Source organism: Schistocerca serialis, chromosome 4, assembly GCF_023864345.2.
Source record: "Schistocerca serialis cubense isolate TAMUIC-IGC-003099 chromosome 4, iqSchSeri2.2, whole genome shotgun sequence".
In the NCBI taxonomy this organism is placed as follows: Eukaryota; Metazoa; Arthropoda; class Insecta; order Orthoptera; family Acrididae; genus Schistocerca; species Schistocerca serialis.
In genome coordinates this window covers 649,143,918-649,164,380 of record NC_064641.1, presented here as the reverse complement: position 1 = coordinate 649,164,380, position 20,463 = coordinate 649,143,918, and the positions used below count along the sequence as shown (strand labels likewise).

The window sequence follows — 20,463 nt, the reverse complement described above, 5'->3', positions numbered from 1 at the left end:
TTTTTTCCAGCAATGTATATTTGCCTGCAGTCATGGTTCACATTGAAATTTCCGCGCAGCCCACTGATAAGTGGAGATGGGGTGCTCCATTTTATTTTGGTTCCTCTAGAAGTGTGTTACAGTACTGTGGTGTGGAAATTACAGTGTATACTGGGATTGAAGACATATACGTACAAATAAACAAAAAGTTAGTTACGGTACTTCCTTTTTTTCTAAGTGGTAATTAAAACTTTATGGTTTTTCTTGTTCCATTTTCTGACGAGATGCGGGCATCAGCCGATGTAGTGTTGTTGCGTAGAACAACTGTTTATACTCTTTAGTTTGAAATTTATTCCAAACGGCTATATTTGATGATGTTTATTTCGAAGCTCTGATGGATCCACGTCAGGTACATCTCGTGACATCCAAATAGCAGCACACCCACAAAGTACCTATATCTTCACAATTATGTAATTGGCAACATTAACCGAAAGACCAAGTAGAACAGTATCATGGATACAAAATATCCAAGTATACATGTGTAACTCCGATGTAACGGACAACAGCCGTTTTTGCCTGTTGTGTTGCTAGTTACTCTGCAGCTACACATGTATACCTGTTTATTTAAAAAAAAACTCCTCCCGAACAGACCGTGAAGGCCCAACGATACCGACCGGCCGCCGTGTCATCCTCAGCCCATAGGCGTCACTGGATCCGCAAATGGAGAGGCGTGTGGTCAGCACACCGCTCTCCCAGCCGTATGTCAGTTTCCGAGACCGGAGCCCCTACTTCTCAATCAAGTAGCTCCTCAGTTTGCCTCACAAGGGCTGAGTGCACCCCGCTTGCCAACAGCGCTCGGTAGCCCGGATGGTCACACATCCAAATGCTAGCCCAGCCCGACGTACCCACTATATTGTTCAACTTGATGTTTTGATGTTGACAATTCTATGCTTGTCAAGATGTACAGAGTGATTCCATGATGATGTTACGAAGTTTCAGGGTTAATGGAGAAGAGTAAATGTACCAATTTGAAGTAAGGGACCCTGGTCTGGAAATGACCGTGTCGAGAATAAACGCACATCGTTCTGATACCTTTGACAGTGGAAAAGCTTTGCTTTGCATATTTTGAGAGGATGCGGTGTGGACCAAAAGAATAAAAAGAGTCCAGAAAATAGGTGCTCCAAACTTCATACCTAAACAGCCATGGGCACTTGTTCATCACTTCTATTGTGAAACACATCTCTTCTACTGAACAAGTGCTTACAGCTCTTAAGGTACGTACTTTACAGCTCATGTTTACTAGATAATTTTCTCTTGTTTTGGTCCAATTACGTTGTCCCAGAATATGGAAGGCAAAGAGCTTGCTGTCGAAGAAGTCCATTGCTAGAGGTATCAAAAAAATTTTCGCTTATAACTTTCGACTCTTTCGTTTAACAACTCTTCTCCATCACACATGAGAGTTTGTACCATCATTACAGAATAACCCTGTATATATTGCTGGTGTGCGGTAATCTGATTCTCACGGCACGTGCCTGATCGGTCACCGAGCAAGGTGGCACAGTGGTTTGCATACTGAACTCACATTCGGGAGGACGGCACTTCAAATCCGCGTACGGCCATCCAGATTTAGGTTTTCCGCGATTTCCCTAAATTGCTCCAGGCAATGCCAGAATGATTCCTTTGAAAAGGGCATGGCTGATTTACTTGACCATTCTTTTGTAATTCGACCTTGTGCTCGGTCTCTAATGGCCTCGCTGATCGACAGGATGTTATGCTCTTAATTTCCTTTCCTTTCTTTCTTCCTTCGAAATCGATCATAATAAACGAACATAATGAAATAGAGCTGCTTGGAATTAATTTCAAAATAGAGAGGATAGAGAGCTGATCTATGCAACAGTAAAATTTCGTGTTTATTCCTCGTAAGTTATAAAAGTCGAGGGACATGAAAGGCATGAAAGGGAAGCAGTGGTTGGGAAGGGAGTGAGACAGGGTTGTAGCCTCTCCCCGATGTTATTCAATCTGTATATTGAGCAAGCAGTAAAGGAAACAAAAGAAAAATTCGACGTAGGTATTAAAATCCATGGAGAAGAAATAAAAACTTTGAGGTTCACCGATGACATTGTAATTCTGTCGGAGACAGCAAAGGATCTGGAACAGCAGTTGAATGGAATGGACAGTGTCTTGAAAGGGGGATATAAGATGAAGATCAACAAAAGCAAAACGAGGATAATGGAATGTAGTCGAATTAAGTCGGGCGATGCTGAGGGAATTAGATTAGAAAATGAGACACTTAAAGTAGTGAAGGAGTTTTGCTATTTGGGGAGCCAAATAACTGATGATGGTCGAAGTAGAGAGGATATAAAATGTAAACTGGCAATGTCAAGGAAAGCGTTTCTGAAGAAGAGAAATTTGTTAACATCGAGTATAGATTTAAGTGTTAGGAAGTCGTTTCTGAAAATATTTGTATGGAGCATAGTCATGTATGGAAGCGAAACATGGACGATAAATAGTTTGGACAATAAGAGAACAGAAGCTTTCGAAATGTGGTGCTGCAGAAGAATGCTGAAGATTACAAGGGTAGATCATATAACATCAAAAATGGTTCAAATGGCTCTGAGCACTATGGGACTCAACTGCTGTGGTCATCAGTCCCCTAGAACTTAGAACTACTTAAACCTAACTAACCTAAGGACATCACACACATCCATGCCCGAGCCAGGATTCGAACCTGCGACCGTAGCAGTCGCACGGTTCCGGACTGCGCGCCTAGAACCGCGAGACCACCGCGGCCGGCGATCACATAACTATTGAGGAGGTATTGACTAGAATTGGGGAGAAGAGGAGTTTGTGGCACAACTTGACTATAAGAAGGGATCGGTTGGTAGGACATGTTCTGAGGCATCAAGGGATCACAAATTTGGTACTGGAGGGCAGCGTGGAGGGTAAAAATCGTAGAGGGAGACCAAGAGATGAATACAATAAGCAGATTCAGAGGATGTAGGTTGCAGTAAGTACTGGGAGATGAAGAAGCTTGCACAGGATAGAGTAGCATGGAGAGCTGCATCAAACCAGTCTCTGGACTGAAGACCACAACAACAACAACAACAAGAATTCCCGTGTAATGAAGAGATCAGCAAGTCAAAGCAGCCAGATGACTGCTGACCCAAAACATTTGCATTAAAAATTTTCTGTTACAATAATATGTAGAAACATTCCGTTTGTACGACGAATAGCTCTCTAAGAAATACGAATCGGCAGTAGGATACCTGGGCGTAGTGACGAGTTGCTCCCGGCGGCTGCCGCGGGCGCGGTCACGGCTGAGGGTGGCGGCAGCCTCGCTTTCCTGGAAGGACACGGCCCCGCGGCGCGAGCTGCCGCCCCCGGACCTGCGACTGCTGCTGCCGCCGCCGCCACCGCCGCCTCGCTGTCTGGGGCCGAACGTCGCCTCTGGCTCAGCCACGCTGCCGCCGCCGCCGCGTCTGCGGCCGGTGTCGAATCTCGGAGGTACCACCTGCAGGGTACACGGTGGTCATTCCAGGCAAGCAGACGATTCTACACTACTAGTCATTAAAATTGCTACACCAAGAAGAAATGCAGATGATAAGCGGGTATTCATTAGACAAATATATTATACTAGAACTGACATGTGATTGCATTTTCACGCAATTTGGTGGCATAGATCCTGAGAAATCAGTACCCAGAACAACCACCTCTGGACGTAATAACGGCCTTGATACGCCTGGGCATTGATTCAAACAGAGCATGGATGGCGTGTACAGGTACAGCTGCCGAAGCACCTTCAACACGATACCACAGTTCACCAAGAGTAGTGACTGGCGTATTGTGACGAGCCAGTTGCTCGGAAGCCATTGACCAGACGTTTCCAATTGGTGAGAGATCTGGAGAAAGTGCTGGCCAGGGCAGCAGTCGAACATTTTCTGTATCCAGAAAGGCCCGTACAGGACCTACAACATGCGGTCGTGCATTATCCTGCTGAAATGTAGGGGTTTCGCAGGGATCGAATGAAGGGTAGAGCCACGGGTCGTAACACATCTGAAATGTAACGTCCACTGTTCAAAGTGCCGTCAATGCGAACAAGAGGTGACCGAGGCGTGCAACCAATGGCACTCCGTACCATCACGCCGGGTGATACCCCAGTATGGCGATGACGAATACACGCTTCAAATGTGCGTTCACTGCGATGTCGCCAAACACGGATCCGACCATCCTGACGCTGTAAACAGAACCTGGACTCATCCGAAAAAATGACGTTTTGCCATTCGTGCACCCAGGTTCGTTGTTGAGTACACCATCGCAGGCGCTCCTGTCTGTGATGCAGCGTCAAGGGTAACCGCAGCCATGGTCCCCGAGCTGATAGTCCATGCTGCTGCAAACGTCGTCGAACTGTTCGTGCAGATGGTTGTTGTCTTGCAGACGTCCCCATTTGTTCACTCAGGGATCGAGGCGTGGCTGCACGATCCGTTACAGCCATGCGGATAAGATGCCTTCATGGGTCAAATGGCTCTGAGCACTATGGGACTCAACTGCTGTGGTCATCAGTCCCCTAGAACTTAGAACTACTTAAACCTAACTAACCTAAGGACATCACACACATCTATGCCCGAGGCAGGATTCGAACCTGCGACCGTAGCAGTCGCACAGATGCCTGTCATCTCGACTGCTAGTGATACGAGGCCGTTGGGATCCAGCACGGCGTTCCGTATTACCCTCCTGAACCCACCGATTCTATATTCTGCTAACAGTAATTGGATCTCGACCAACGCGAGCAGCAATGTCGCGATACGATAAACCGCAATCGTTATAGGCTACAATCCGACAATTATCAAAGTCGGAAACGTGATGGTACGCATTTCTCCTCCTTACACGAGGCATCACAACGTTTCACCAGGCAACGCCGGTCAACTGCTGTTTGTGTATGAGAAATGGGCTGGAAACTTTCCTCATGTCATCCCTTTGTAGGTGTCTCCACCGGCGGCAACCTTGTGTGAACGCTCTGAAAAGCTAACCATTTGCATATCTTCTTCCTGTCGGTTAAATTTTGCGTCTTCGTAGTGTAGCAATTTTAATGACCAGTAGTGTATATCTATGTAGATATTCCGCAAGCCACCGTACGGTGCGTGGCGGAGAGTACCCTGTACCACTATTACTCATTTCCTTTCCTGTTCCACTCATAAATAGAGTGAGGGAAAAAACTACTGTCTTTATGGCTCCGTATGAGCTCTAACTTATCGTATATTCGTGCTTCTTACGCGAAATTTTGTTGGCAGTAGCCAGTAGAATCGTTCTCCAGTCAGTTTCAGATACCGCTTCTCCAAAATTTCTCAACAGGATTCCTTGAAAAGAACGTTGCTTTCCTTTCAGGGATTACCTTTTGAGTTCCCGAGGCATCTTTTTAATGCTTGTGTGTTGTTCGAACCTACTGGTAACAAATCTAGCTCTGAATTGCTTTGGCGTATTCCTGGCACCGCCGACCAGTGTGGCCGTGCGGTTCTAGGCGCTACAGTCTGGAGCCGAGCGACCGCTACGGTCGCAGGTTCGAATCCTGCCTCGGGCATGGATGTGTGTGATGTCCTTACGTTAGTTAGGTTTAATTAGTTCTAAGTTCTAGGCGACTGATAACCTCAGAAGTTAAGTCGCATAGTGCTCAGAGCCATTTTGAACCTGGTACGCATGCTAAACACTCGAGCAGTACTCGAGAGTAGGTCGCACCAGCGTCCTATATGCGAACTCCTTTGTAAGGTTATTTGTCCGTCGCTGACACAGAAGACCGCAAACCTTCTTTCCTTCCCGTCTGGGCAAGCTGTGCACTGACTAGAGTACATGTAAAGCTTACTGGGACAGGGTAAATGCTAGCTACAATGAAGTCGATAGTTCGACTGTAATATTGGCATTTTAATTTGATATCCCCCACAACTGACAAAATTTACAAAAAAATGTGAATTTCTTTGTCCACCCATACACTCCTGAGAATGGCGCATTAATAATTTGCAATTACGTGCCCCTATTACCGGCAGCTGCGTTGATAAATACTCGGCACCTCGCAAAGATAACTACCAGATCAAGAATATTAGGTAATTTGTTGGAAGTGGTTAAGCGTTGGTGAAAATCTCGCTTCTGAGCACACAAAGAGCTCTAACCGCAGAACTCTGCACAGAACACGCGTTGGTGCAGTGCTGCGATACAGACCGTATATTTCCCTTCGAAGACGATGGCCAAGACGCCGTCTCCAAGTTCGTACCACTCGATGGCTGAAGGCGAAGTCTACTCTCTCCACGATTCTCCCGTCTCCCACGCGTACGAAAACGCGGCGGAAGAATACTCAGTTTCGGCCAATGTCGAACGTTCTATCATCGCCGAAATCCCTCCAACGCCATTTCTGAGATCTACCCAATGATCGAGTAGGTCATAACGCCTTTAGGCAAACGAAATTCCCGTCTTCGCCACGTGTTGCCCAGCGCAGGTGGCTCCGGATGCCGGGCTATCCCCAAAAGCGCCGTACAGTCCCGCGTTTCCGGTGACCGCTACCTGCCGCCCACGGCGGCCCGACGAGCTACGGCCAGCTGCAGACTTTATATTCCATAATTCTCAACTTCCGGCACTTTTCACCAACGATTTAAGTTAGTGACTTAATCATGCAGACATGCAGGGAATACTGCTCGAGAGTGCCTCATATTTATCATAATTCAATAGAGTCATGATCTGATGCCCTTGGCAGTCCCTTTATTATTAATACTAATGTTGGTAAGCTAACGTGTAAGTGCCCATGTCCTGACACCTTACACCTTTACAGATTAACCACACTTTCCTAAAATTCTCCCATTTGCCTTCCCTACTTTAATCCTTAGATGCTCGTCCCATTTCATATCGCTTTGCAGCGTTACGCCCAAATATTTTATCAACGTGACTGTGTCAAGCAGGACACTACCAATGCTGTATCCGATCTTACGTGTTGGTTTTGCTATTCATCTGCATTGACTTACATTTTTCTACATTTAGATCTAACTGCCATTCATCACACTAACTAAGAATTTTGTGTAAGTCATCTTGTACCCTCTTACAGTCACTGAACTTCGACACCTTACCGTACAGCACAGCATCATCAGAAAACAACCGCAGATCGCTGCCCACCATGTCCGCCAAATCATTTATGTACATACAGAACAACAGTCCTATCACATTTCCCTGGGGCGTTCCTGGTGATACCCTTGTCTCTGATGAATACTCGCCGTCGAGGATAACATACTGGGTTATGTTACGTAAGAAGTCCTCAAGCCACTCGAATATCTGGGATCTTATTCCATATCCTCTACCTGCTAATTAAGCCTGATAGAGACACTAGTACCCATAATCAATCTCTTAACCAGGTAAGTAAGTTATATAATACTGCAACCAGTCACTTTTTTGAATAATTTTGTTTTATTCCATGAACCGGTTTTCGAACATTTTCAGGTTCATCTTCAGATAGTTTCAGGACGTTACATCATTATTGCTAGCATAATGCTGGGTACTGGAACACACTTTACTGTACCGCCATGACTATAGCTTATCTGTCGATACGGATGTAAATTTAGTTTTTTACTTACAGCGACAGTATAGGCGGCTGTTTTCGGTTACTGTCCATCTGTCTCCCTCCATTTTGATGTCCAGTTGTTATATCACTACACACACGTCCACACAAACTATATTGTAAATTAATATAGTTTGTGTGGAAGTGTGTGTAGCGATATAGCAACTGGACGTCAAAATGGAGACAGAGAGATGGACACTAACCGAAGAAAGCCGGCTATACTGTCGCAGTAAGTAAAAAACTAAATTTACATCCATATCGACAGATATAGTCATGGCGATACATTAAAGTGTGTTCCACCTGTTTTTCATAGTGCCAGCACCCAGCTAGCAATAATGATGTAACTTCCTAAAACCATCTGAAGATGATCCTGAAAAGGTTCGAAAATCGGTTCATGGAATAAAACAAAATTATTCAAAAAAGTGACTGGTTGCAGTTTTGTATAACTTACTTACATGCAATATACAGTCACGGTTCTAAAATATCCGTAATGGATAAGCATGATCTTAGCCAGGTATTCTTCGGGTGCGCTCCTCTGTCTCAGTTGGATAAATTGACTGGCCGTCACAATCGCATCGCGTGACTTTCCCACTCATTAAGACATGTATCTGTTGATTTTAGTTTATGGAACAAAACTAAAGTGAAACTTCGTGGCAGATTAAAACTGTGTGCCGGACCGAGACTCGAACTCGGGACCTTTGCCTTCATATCAGCGCACCTTTGCCTTCATATCAGCGCACACTCCGCTGCAGAGTGAAAATCTCATTCTGAAAACTAAAGTGGATTAGTATCAAATAAACTGTGTTACAGAAGAGACTGGTGTTTCATTTCCACATAATTGCAGATCATTTTTGTGTGAAGCATTTTAGAACGTAGTGCTACACAGAAAGAAACTTTACACTCTGCACAACAATAAGATTGTCTCTTCTCGAATGCCTCTTTTGGTGCATACTCTTCATCACTTTGTTGATCTTTTCTTCGTTGTTTATGACAAAAATTCTGCAAATGGAGTCACTTTTCATGTTCATGTCCAGTTGATGACTCCTATTGCGGAGAGGAAATGGCCAATTACTCCGAGAGACTAATCCTAAATTCCTGGCTATTTGGTAGCTAGCTTTGGAGCTAAAAATCGCTCCAATACACGCCTCCAAACTCTAGTTGTAAACCATGACAATACATGGCTTTTGTGTGATGCCCATGTATGAAATCGCTTCTGGAAATCTCCGTGCGAGGAACAGCGAAGGAATTATCTTAATGGGACGGAAGTCCATAGGTATGATGTACATTTACAGACAAACAAACGATTACAATTTCAGAAAAACTGGATAACTGTAAATGTCGTGTGACTAGGGCCTGTCGGCCGGAGTGGCCGAGCGGTTCTAGGCGCTTCAGTCTGGAACCGCGCGACCGCTACGGTCGCAGCTTCGAATCCTGCCTCGGGCATGGATGTGTGTGATGTCCTTAGGTTAGTTAGTTTTAATTAGTTCTAAGTTCTAGGGGACTGTTGACCTCAGCTGTTAAGTCCCATAGTGCTCAGAGCCATTTGAACTAGGGCCTCCCGTCTGGTAGACCGTTCGTCGAGTGCAAGTCTTTCGATTTGACGCCACTTCGTCGACTCGCGCGTCGATGGGGATGAAACACCCAGTCCCTGGGGGGAGAAAATCTTCGACCCAACTGGGGGATGATGTATTCAAAAAACGAACTTCACCATTTGAGCAATTGAGCAACGCGTTAATCCACCTCTGACCCTTATGGAAGCAGTTATTCTGCTTGGCATTGATTGATAGAGTGGTTGGATGTCATCCTGAGGGATATCATACCAGATTGTGTCCAATGGGCGCGTTATACCGCCACAATCTCTAGCTGGTTGGAGGGCCTGGCCCACAACGCCGTAAACGTTCTGAACTGGGGAGCGATCCGACGACGTTAGTGGCGAAGGTAGGGTTTGACAAGCACGAAGATAAGCAGCAGAAACTCTTGCCGTCTGCGGCCCGGCAAATGTAAGCCCAGAACGGCTTGCCATGAAGGGCAAGAAACGAAACGAAGAATATCGTGAACGTACCGCTGTTCTGTAAGAATGCTGCGGATGACACCCCAGACCATCTCTCCTGTATGTCAGGCATTATGGCGGGTGACAGTGAATTTGGTACCCCACTGCTGTCCAGGCGATCTCCAGGCATGTGTTCGCTGGTCATCGGGGCTCTGTTGGAAGCAGTAATCTGCAGTGATCCTGGGCTTACGTTTCGGCAATACAATGGCCGCCCCCGCACGGCGAAAATTTCTACTGCTCGTCTTCGTGCTTCTCAAACCTTACCTCGGGCAGCAATGTTGTTGGATCTCTCCCCAAATGACAACGTTTGGAGCATAACGGACAGGACCCTCCAACCAATTCAGGATTTTGACGACCTAATGCGTCAATTGGACGACATCCGACACGATATCCCTCAGGATATCATGTCTGACAACTCTATCAGTCAATGCCAAGCCGAACAACTGCTTGCATAAGGGCCGGAAATGAACCAATGAGTTATTGAGCTGCTCAAATTGTGAAGCTCGTTCTCTTTAATAATTCGTGAAATTTTTCTGAAATTGTAATCATTTGTTTGTGTGTACATGTTCATTACTTCTACCGATTTCCGTCCCATTCGGATAATTCCTTCGTGGTGCATCGTCTTGTTTGCGTGTGTGGGTCTTAGCGTGTCTATCGCTTTGCAATAGCAATGTTGGCAGTAGAAGAGGTGTGTTTCACAATAGTGAACATGAACAAGTGGTAAATGCTCTTAAGGTATGCATTTTAGAGCCCAGAATTACCGGGCAATTTTGTCTCGTTTTGGTATATTACGACGCTTCGAAGTATCCAACACTTTTTAAAAAAATTCTGAATAGATCAGTAGTGACTAAGATTTCGACTCGCGGGCCGTTACCTCGTACGAGTGCCATAACAATCAACTCCGCTGCACATATATCCCACCGCCAAGCTATGGTGTTTGAGCATGAGGAGGGGGAAGAGGAGGAAACTGGAAACGCGTCGCATTTAAATCGCACTATAGTCGCACTGCGTACTACATGGTCAACAATATTACAGGCAAAACAAGTGTTCAGTGTTATTTAATTATTCTTGGCGCGATTAAGACATAATTTTTATCTAGTACAAACCGTTGCCGAACTGACAGACGCTGACAATTTCGCACATTTTCGCACTCAAGTTGCCGCCTAATTGTGACTTATTTCGTTTCGTAATTGAGAAGAGCACTTCACACAAATATATCGAGCGAAATACTGTAGCACTTGGCAACTTCATTATGGAGACGTGGAAACTCTATCTGAGGAAAGCAATGTCGGCATCCTGGACAATTTTAGTACAAAAAGATTTGTCATTGAAACGGGAGCTATCTTGCAGATCGATCAGTTACACCTCCACACGTGCAGGGGGCGCTTTCAACTGAAACGGTAAAGGGTCTCGAAAACAACTCGAAAATAGACAAAACGTTTAGTGAACTATCTTTGTAACTCTTTCAAGGCCACAAAGAATTCTTTAAACCGCGCATTTTCTTTATCGGCAGTGTGCTTAGGGAACTGGACTGTGTTTATCAAAATGTGTCACTCCTGCAACGCTATAACGCGATTTTCTTTTTAGGTGCATCCCCCATCAAATCAGAAGAAGTTGTCCCTCATCTTGCAATGTCTTACTTAAAATGCGAGGTGCGTAGTCCATTCTGGATGGTCTAATTTTCTTTCCTGCATTCTTTTTCCTTCATAAACTCAAGAATTGCGAGTTTTAAACCGAAAAATCGTTCCAGGCTTGCTCCTTGATACAACCAATGTTCTTTGCTGTAATATATAAAGTCTCCATACTCTTTGTTCAGTTCCATCGGAAACAGTTGCAACTGGCATTGGAATAACGCGTGCGACATCAGAAAATTTACTACTCGTATCACCAATATGTTCACTTGCTGCATGCCTCATGTACAGAACAATGAATCCCGTTTGCCGATCGCTGTAATTTTCTGCTCTTCCATTGTCAACTGGATCTTTAAATTTTTCCTGGATGGTACTGTAATATACTGTAATACCGTCTCCTAGGAAATCTGCTGCACCGGTCGCTTATATATTGAGAATTCTCATCCCTCTCTTCTGTTGATCCCATCCATTTTAAAAGCTTGTGACGATAGATCGCTACACTGCTCCTTTACTGCAAACATCCAATGGACCTGTGCACGTTTTTTATACCACGAAAAAACAGCGAAAGATAAACAGCGCAGGCACCACGATTCTTCCGAACCGAAGAGAGTTGTGCCGACCCCAAAATGCTAGATGACGATTAGTTTGGCTTCAGAAAAGGTAAAGGTAGGAGAGAGGTAATTCTGATTGATAATGGAGGCAAGACTAAAGAAAAATCAGGACACGTTCGTAGGATTTGTCGACATGGAAAAAGCGTTCGACAATGTAAAATGGTGCAAGATGTTCGAAATTCTGAGAAAAGTAGGGGTAAGCTATAGGGATGATGATACTTGGTTTGTGGGGCGAACAACTGCGCGGTTAGCAGCGCCCGTACAAATTCCCATGCTTAGCTCGGTCCAATCTCGTCACTTTCATGAGTGATGATGAAATGATGTGGGACAACACAATCACCCAGTCATCTCGACGCAGGTCAAAATCCCTGACCCCGCTAGGAATCGAACCCAGGGCCCCGTGCTCGGGAAGCGAGAACGCGACCGCGAGACCAGGAGCTGCGGACTAAGCTATAGGGTGAAACGGGTAATATACAATATGTACAAGATCCAAGAGGGAATAATAAGAGTGGACGACTAAGAACGAAGTGGTCGGATGAAGAAGGGTGTAAGTCAGGGATGCAGTCTTTCGCCCCTACTGTTCAATCTGTACATGGAAGAAGCAGTGATGGAAATAAAAAAAGGTTCACGAGTGGAAATTCAAGGTAAAAGGATATCAATGATACGATTCGGTGATGACATTGCTATCCTGAGTGAAAGTGAAGAAGAATTACATGATATGCTGAATGAAATGCACAGTCTGCTGAGTACAGAATATACACTCCTGGAAATGGAAAAAAGAACACATTGACACCGGTGTGTCAGACCCACCATACTTGCTCCGGACACTGCGAGAGGGCTGTACAAGCAATGATCACACGCACGGTACAGCGGACACACCAGGAACCGCGGTGTTGGCCGTCGAATGGCGCTAGCTGCGCAGCATTTGTGCACCGCCGCCGTCAGTGTCAGCCAGTTTGCCGTGGCATACGGAGCTCCATCGCAGTCTTTAACACTGGTAGCATGCCGCGACAGCGTGGACGTGAACCGTATGTGCAGTTGACGGACTTTGAGCGAGGGCGTATAGTGGGCACGCGGGAGGCCGGGTGGACGTACCGCCGAATTGCTCAACACGTGGGGCGTGAGGTCTCCACAGTACATCGATGTTGTCGCCAGTGGTCGGCGGAAGGTGCACGTGCCCGTCGACCTGGGACCGGACCGCAGCGACGCACGGATGCACGCCAGGACCGTAGGATCCTACGCAGTGCCGTAGGGGACCGCACCGCCACTTCCCAGCAAATTAGGGACACTGTTGCTCCTGGGGTATCGGCGAGGACCATTCGCAACCGTCTCCATGAAGCTGGGCTACGGTCCCGCACACCGTTAGGCCGTCTTCCGCTCACGCCCCAACATCGTGCAGCCCGCCTCCAGTGGTGTCGCGACAGGCGTGAATGGAGGGACGAATGGAGACGTGTCGTCTTCAGCGATGAGAGTCGCTTCTGCCTTGGTGCCAATGATGGTCGTATGCGTGTTTGGCGCCGTGCAGGTGAGCGCCACAATCAGGACTGCATACGACCGAGCCACACAGGGCCAACACCTGGCATCATGGTGTGGGGAGCGATCTCCTACACTGACCGTACACCACTGGTGATCGTAGAGGGGACACTGAATAGTGCACGGTACATCCAAACCGTCATCGAACCCATCGTTCTACCATTCCTAGACCGGCAAGGGAACTTGCTGTTCCAACAGGACAATGCACGTCCGCATGTATCCCGTGCCACCCAACGTGCTCTAGAAGGTGTAAGTCAACTACCCTGGCCAGCAAGATCTCCGGATCTGTCCCCCATTGAGCATGTTTGGGACTGGATGAAGCGTCGTCTCACGCGGTCTGCACGTCCAGCGCGAACGCTGGTCCAACTGAGGCGCCAGGTGGAAATGGCATGGCAAGCCGTTCCACAGGACTACATCCAGCATCTCTACGATCTTCTCCATGGGAGAATAGCAGCCTGCATTGCTGCGAAAGGTGGATATACACTGTACTAGTGCCGACATTGTGCATGCTCTGTTGCCTGTGTCTATGTGCCTGTGGTTCTGTCAGTGTGATCATGTGATGTATCTGACCCCAGGAATGTGTCAATAAAGTTTCCCCTTCCTGGGACAATGAATTCACGGTGTTCTTATTTCAATTTCCAGGAGTGTAGTTTTAGAGTAAATCGAAGAAAGACGAAAGTAATGAGAAGTAGCAGAAGTGAGAACAGCGAGAAATTAACATCAGGATTCATGGTCACGAAGTAGGTCAAGTTAAGGAATTCTGCTACCTAGGCAGTAAAATAACAAATGACGGGCGGAGCAAGGAGGACATCAAAAGCAGACTAGCAATGGCAAAAAAGTCTACTAGTATCAAACATACACCTTAATTTGAGGCAGAAATTTCTGAGAATGTACGTCTGGAGCACAGCAGTGCATGGAAGTGAAACACGGACTATGGGAAAACCGGAACAGAAGAGAATCGAAGCATTTGAGATGTGCTACAGACGAATGTTGAAAGTTAGGTGGACTGAGGAGGTTCTGCGCAGAATCGGAGAGGAAAGGACTATGTGGAAAGCCGCTTGAGTTAGCCGCGTGGTCTACGGCGCCTTGTCACGGTCCGCGCGGCTTCCCCCGTCGGGGGTTCGAGTCCTCCCTCGGGCATGGGGGTGTGTGTGTGTGTGTGTGTCGTCCTTAGCGTAAGTTAGTTTAAGTTAAATTAAGTAGTGTGTAAGTTTAGGGACCGATGACCTCAGCAGTTTGATCTTATAAGACCTTACCACAAATTGCCGGCTGGAGTGGCCGAGCGGTTCTAGGCGCTACAGTCTGGAACCGAGCGACCGCTACGATCGCAGGTTCGAATCCTGCTTCGGCCATGGATGTGTGTGATGTCCTTAGGTTAGTTAGGTTTAAGTAGTTTAAAGTTCTAGCGGACTGATGACCTCAGAAGTTAAGTCCCATAGTGCTCAGAGCCATTTGAACCATTTTTTATCACACATTTCCAATTTATTTATTTTGCGTATGGCTCATAACGTCACAGTAAAAATTACAGAAACAACACGATTTTAAAAAAAAATCACATATGCATAAACAGAACAATAAATTACAGTTTGTATATAAGGACACCACCAATTGTAAATGTACACTCACAGAAGAGCAATCACAAACAAACGTCCAGCTTAGATAATATATAGTCGATTGCCTCTTGGGTCGCCATTAGGAAATCCCGTGGGTCACCCTCATATGCCCTTAGTGGGCATTCCTGCACGATTTGTTTGACCGTCTGTCTCTCAGCGCCACAGTCGCAAGCGGCCGAAGGAAGTTTACCCCATCTGTATACGGAGTCGGCGCATCTCCCACAGTTGGTTCTGATGCGATTAAGAGTTGACCAAACTTTGCGAGGTCAATCAAATCCTTTTGGTTTACTAGAGATGCATGGCATACTGTGTCAGTTTACTGCTGTTCTGCTCTCCCATTCCTCTACAAATTTCCAAATATGTGGATAACACTGATAAAGAGAAGGGACGGGATGATAGGACATCTGTTAAGAAATGGGGGAATGACTTCCATGGTACTAGAGGGAGCTGTAAAGGGCAAAAACTGTAGAGGAAGAGAGAGATTGGAATGGATCCAGCAAGTAATTGAGAACGTAGGTTGCAAGTGCTACTTTGAGATAAAGAGGTTGGCCTAGAGAGGAATTCATGGCGGGCCGCATCAAACCAGTCAGAAGAGTGATGACTCCCCCCCCCCCCCCCCTCAAACAAAAAAAAAACAGAAAGAAAAGCGAGTCCTTCCAGGAAGGAACGAGCAAAGACAATAAAAACTTCCTGGCAGATTAAAACTGTGTGCCGGACCGAGACTCGAACTCAGGACCTTTGCCTTTCGCGCGCAAATGCTCTACTAACTTTTTTTCTTTTCTTTTTTTTTTTTAACCACCTGAGCTACCCAAGCACGACTCACGCCCCCTCCTCACAGCTTTACTTCTGCCAGTACCTCGTCTCCTACCTTCCAAACTTTTCAGAAGCTCTCCTGCGAACCTGGTAGAGCACTTGCCCGCGAAAGGCAAAGGTCCCCAGTTCGAGTCTCGGTTCGGCACACAGTTTTAATCTGCCAGGAAGTTTCATATCAGCGCACACTCCGCTGCAGAGTGAAAATCTCATTCTCTAAAGACAATAAAGGCTGAGCCTTGGCCGATCCATCTTCGCACGCTCGTCCCGAGTGAAATTTGGCACGGCGTGGCCGGCCCTGGTATAGATAATGAACAGCAGAGGGCCTATCACACTTCGTTGAGGAACTCGAGGTGTAGTTTCGACTTTACTGGATGAGAATGGAAGTGGGCAGCACGAAACGGTGCTTTGCAGTCTTACCCTTTCTTGAGTGGAAGGTGTCTCCGGAGCGGGCGCCGCTGTAGTAGTAGTGGTAGTGGTGGTGGTCGTCGTCGTAGTGGACGGCTCCGGCGGAGGCGCAGGGGGCTCGGCGACAGGTGCGGGGGCGGCGGTGGGCGGCGCGGCCGCGGGCCGCCTGCGGCTGGAAGACGAGCCCTCGTAGGTGCCGCCGGACAGCTCGCTGCTGGAGGCGGACGGAGAGGGGCGGCGGCGGGTGTACGAGGTGGGCTCGAACGCGACGGCCGCCAGGTCTGCGTCGCTGCTGGGCTGCGGCCGGCGCCGGGTGGGGGCCGCTGACTCGGGGGCGGCGCCCGGCGTCTCCACGTCCCTGCGGCGCGCCGCCACCGCCGGCGCCGAGCGGCCCTTCTCTGCAGAGGGGCGGCGCGAGACGAACTGCTGCGTCACCGGAGCGATCACCGAAGACGCCGCCACCTGCTCTATCTCCAGCGACTGCAACAACGGTACGGCAGGTAAATACGATATTGCAGTGCCTGTGTTATTCTACGATGCTAAGTTGTTTTGGACATGCATGCATTTTTTTGGCCAAAGTGATGGGTTTCTCATATTTTGTTCTTTCTTTTTAAACTAGTTACTATATTACTAGCTTTCACAGCTAAGATAACCAAATACATCAACCATTCAGATTAAGAACTTGTGTCTACACCCATTTTTTTATTGTAATAATTAATGAATCAGCATTTCAATGATAATTATAACTTTATTTTCAGATGATGTTCTCATTCTTGGAAGTATCCCAGTGCGACCCTCCAAAAAAACTTAATAAATAATTGAAATGTTACGTCACCGCTTCCCACATCATCAACTCCTCTCTTACGCTCCTCAGCGTAGACTTTAGTGCTGGTAGAATCTCAAATTTACTGTCTTTTAGCTCTGGACAGATTTCTTGCTCGCAGATGTAACATCACGCCTCAGATCAGTGGGAATAACCTTTTAAAAATGGCCATTCGAGATATCCACTACAGAGTGGAAGGAGTTGCTTCGAAAACCCAAAGGTATAACGGAAGAGAGGAGCAGTAGAGGCGTACACTAAGGAGATACATTAGCCCTTCGCCAAGCATTCTGCATAGATCATTGTGTGCCAGTACCCATCGGAAATGCCTATAATATCAAAATGACTGAAAAATTCAAGGAGTCAGCTACTACAGGGAACCTGCAATGGGAAAAAGAAGGCTTGGGCCTAACTGCTGCTGCTTTACTAATGCAGAGGACTCAAGAAATTATCGTAATCTATCATTATGTTATTCTAAAATGACAGAATCATAAAATCTACATTCTTCTGTAAAAAACGCAACTTTCACAAATTTAAAGTATAAAAACTTTCATTTGAAATAATCTGCATTGAGAAAAGTAAACAAGAATGCACGAAATATTGCAATATTCTGTCTGCTTGTAAGGAGTAAAAAGAGGAATGAAATAAAGAAAATAAAGATGTTAGGAAAAGCTGAGAAAATACGTTCAGTATAAAACATCAGTAGTAAAAGGACCATCAACTGCCGATGTAAGACCTACCTGCTATACAGGATTAACAATTTTTTGACGCAAAAAAAACTAGAATGAATGAAAAAAATGTCTAAAATGTGGGTAAGTTGGTACTATAGTCAATCGTACTTGCACAGGTTATATCACTGAATGAAGCAGGATTCGGATATTTTACCTCAGAAGAGCCGATTAAGTGATATAGAGCAGCGGTTGTCCACCGTTGTTCCACCTCCTTTCTTGTGAAATCTATTTGGGGAAAATAGTTCTTCAAATAGGTACGTAAGATATGGAATGTAATACATTACGAAGCTCGAACAAACAATATTTAAATATTTAATTTACAATGCAACATATCTCTTCGATGGGCATGGGTTGACAGTCCGCAAAGTATTTTTAAGTGCTTCACATGCTATATGGCAGACCCCTGCACTCGTTGAGGTGGACGCGAACCTCAGCGAGATCAACGCAGGATGTCCACTATGTCTACAATAAATGGCGCGCCGCTCGTAGCCATGTAGCAAAGCTTACGATCAGTGGTCATAAACGGATCATAACCGTCAGGGGCCGGAGACAAGTGTCAATCCTTTTCAATGGCTGTCTGTTTCAAACCCATCACGAACTGTTTCTGTCAGTGAATGCATATCCTTCTCACCCAGTTTCAGAGCGAATAGTGGGGACTGAACTGGATGCAGTGGACTATGAAGTCATGTACCATGTAGAAGATCACTGTTCATTCTGCGCCTTCAGTGGCCACACAACACAGAAACGTACACAGAGGTGACCAAAGTCATGGGATAGCGATATGCACATTGATAGGTGGTGGCGGTATCGCGTACGCAAGGTATAAAAGGGCCGTGCATTGGCACAGCTGTCAATTGCATTTAGATGATTCATGTGAAAAAGTTTCTAGTGTGGTTATGGCCGCACGACGGGAAATAACAGACTTTTAACGTGAAATGGTAGTTGAAGCTAGACGCATGGGACACTCTGTTTCGGAATTTGTTAGGGAGTTCAATATTTTGAGATCCATAGTATCAAGGGTGCGCCGAGAATACCACATTTCAGGCATTACCTCTTACCACGGTAAACGCAGTGGCCGACAGCCAAAGTGTTTTCGTAGAGCTGTCAGTGCTAAAAGACAAGCGACACTGCGTCACATGACCGTAGAAATCAATGTGGGACGCACAACGAACATAACCGATAGGACTGTGCGGCGAAATTTGGCGTTAATGGGCTATGGCAACAGACGACCAACGAGAGTACCTTCGCTAACAGCGCGACATCGCCTTTCCTGGGCTCCTGAACTAATTGGTTATGTTCTGTTACTTGGAGGACTTTTGCAGCCAAACAACGATTGTAGTTTTATGGATGACAATGTGTCATGTCATCGGTCTACAATTCTTTGCAACTGGTTTGAAGAACATTCTGGATTTGGCCATCCATATCTTTCTACTTGAGTACTATCGAATATTTATGGGACGTAATCGAGACGCCAATTCGAGCACAAAATGCTCCACTGGTTATAGGGACAGCATGGCTTACTATTTCCGCAGGGGCCTTCCAACGACTTCTTGAGGCCACGACTCGCCGAGTTCCTGCAGTATGTCGGACGAAAGGAGGTCCGACACGATATTGGGAGGTATCCCATAACTTCTGTCACCGCAGTGGAAAGGTAGCCCAATGGAGACGCATAATGTGGTTCGACGATCCTCTTTCCAAATGATACAACGGATGGGGTGGATCAAGGATCCGATGAAGCATTTAGCCGCAGGGTGCGGAGGGTGTAGTCGAGGCTGGTGGTTGTTCAGTGAAATTTTTTTGTCGTTTTTGTACCATTAATTGCTCCTGCTCTATTAGGTTACCGTCAGCATGAACCAGGATGCTTATTTCAATATCCTCCATACCGTATTCGTGATGAGTATGCTGTTGACACCCCCCAACAAGATAACAGCCGTTGGTTGGTTGGTGGTTAGTGTTTAACGTCTCGTCGACAACGAGGTCATTAGAGACGGAGCGCAAGCTCGGGTGAGGGAAGGATTGGGAAGGAAATCGGCAGTGCCCTTTCAAAGGATACATCCCGGCATTTGCCTGAAACGATTTAGGGAAATCACGGAAAACCTATAACAGCCGTGTTCATACGGTTGCATGCATACGTTCCTGGTTCGATGAAGACCCAGACACCCTGCCGTACCTCAATTGGCCCGCTAGATCACCTCATCTCAAACCGATAAAAAATGCCTATTGGTATTTCGAACAGCAGGTGAAATATATCTAGCAACGTCCCCACAATTTGGTAGCTGTACAGGACCTTATCATCCAAAAGTGAATCTTCATCTGGATTTGGCGCACCGGAAGAAATGTGTGGATTTTCATGCTCGCTGAACTGAGGCCGTCGTCAAGGCTAGAGGTAGTGTTACACCTTATTAGCGTGATGCCCCTGTGACGTGACTGTTTCTCGAATGTGCTTACACCGAGGTGACAAAAGACATGGAATACCTCCTAACATCGTGTTGGACCTTCTTTTATCCGGCGCAGTGCATTGGAAGTCCCCTGCAGAATTTTTAGCCACGCTATCTCTATAGCCGCCCATAATTAAGAAAGTATTGCTGGTGCAGGAGTTTGTGCATGAACGGACCTCTCGATTATGTCCCATAAATGTTCGATGGCATTCATAAGGTGATATGGATGGTCAAATAATTCGCTCGAACTG

The 20,463-nt window shown here is 46.4% G+C and overlaps 1 protein-coding gene across 1 annotated transcript in view; it reads right to left on the bottom strand.

Moving 5' to 3' along the window:
* Positions 1 to 20,463, bottom strand: part of LOC126475511 (uncharacterized) — a 350,378-nt gene that overhangs the window by 64,669 nt on the left and 265,246 nt on the right. The window contains exons 4-5 of the mRNA XM_050103427.1: positions 16,236 to 16,703; positions 3,246 to 3,490 (exon numbers count right to left, since the gene is read on the bottom strand). Of these exons, the coding sequence (XP_049959384.1) occupies positions 3,246 to 3,490; positions 16,236 to 16,703 (713 nt within the window). The remainder of the gene's footprint in view (positions 1 to 3,245; positions 3,491 to 16,235; positions 16,704 to 20,463) is intronic.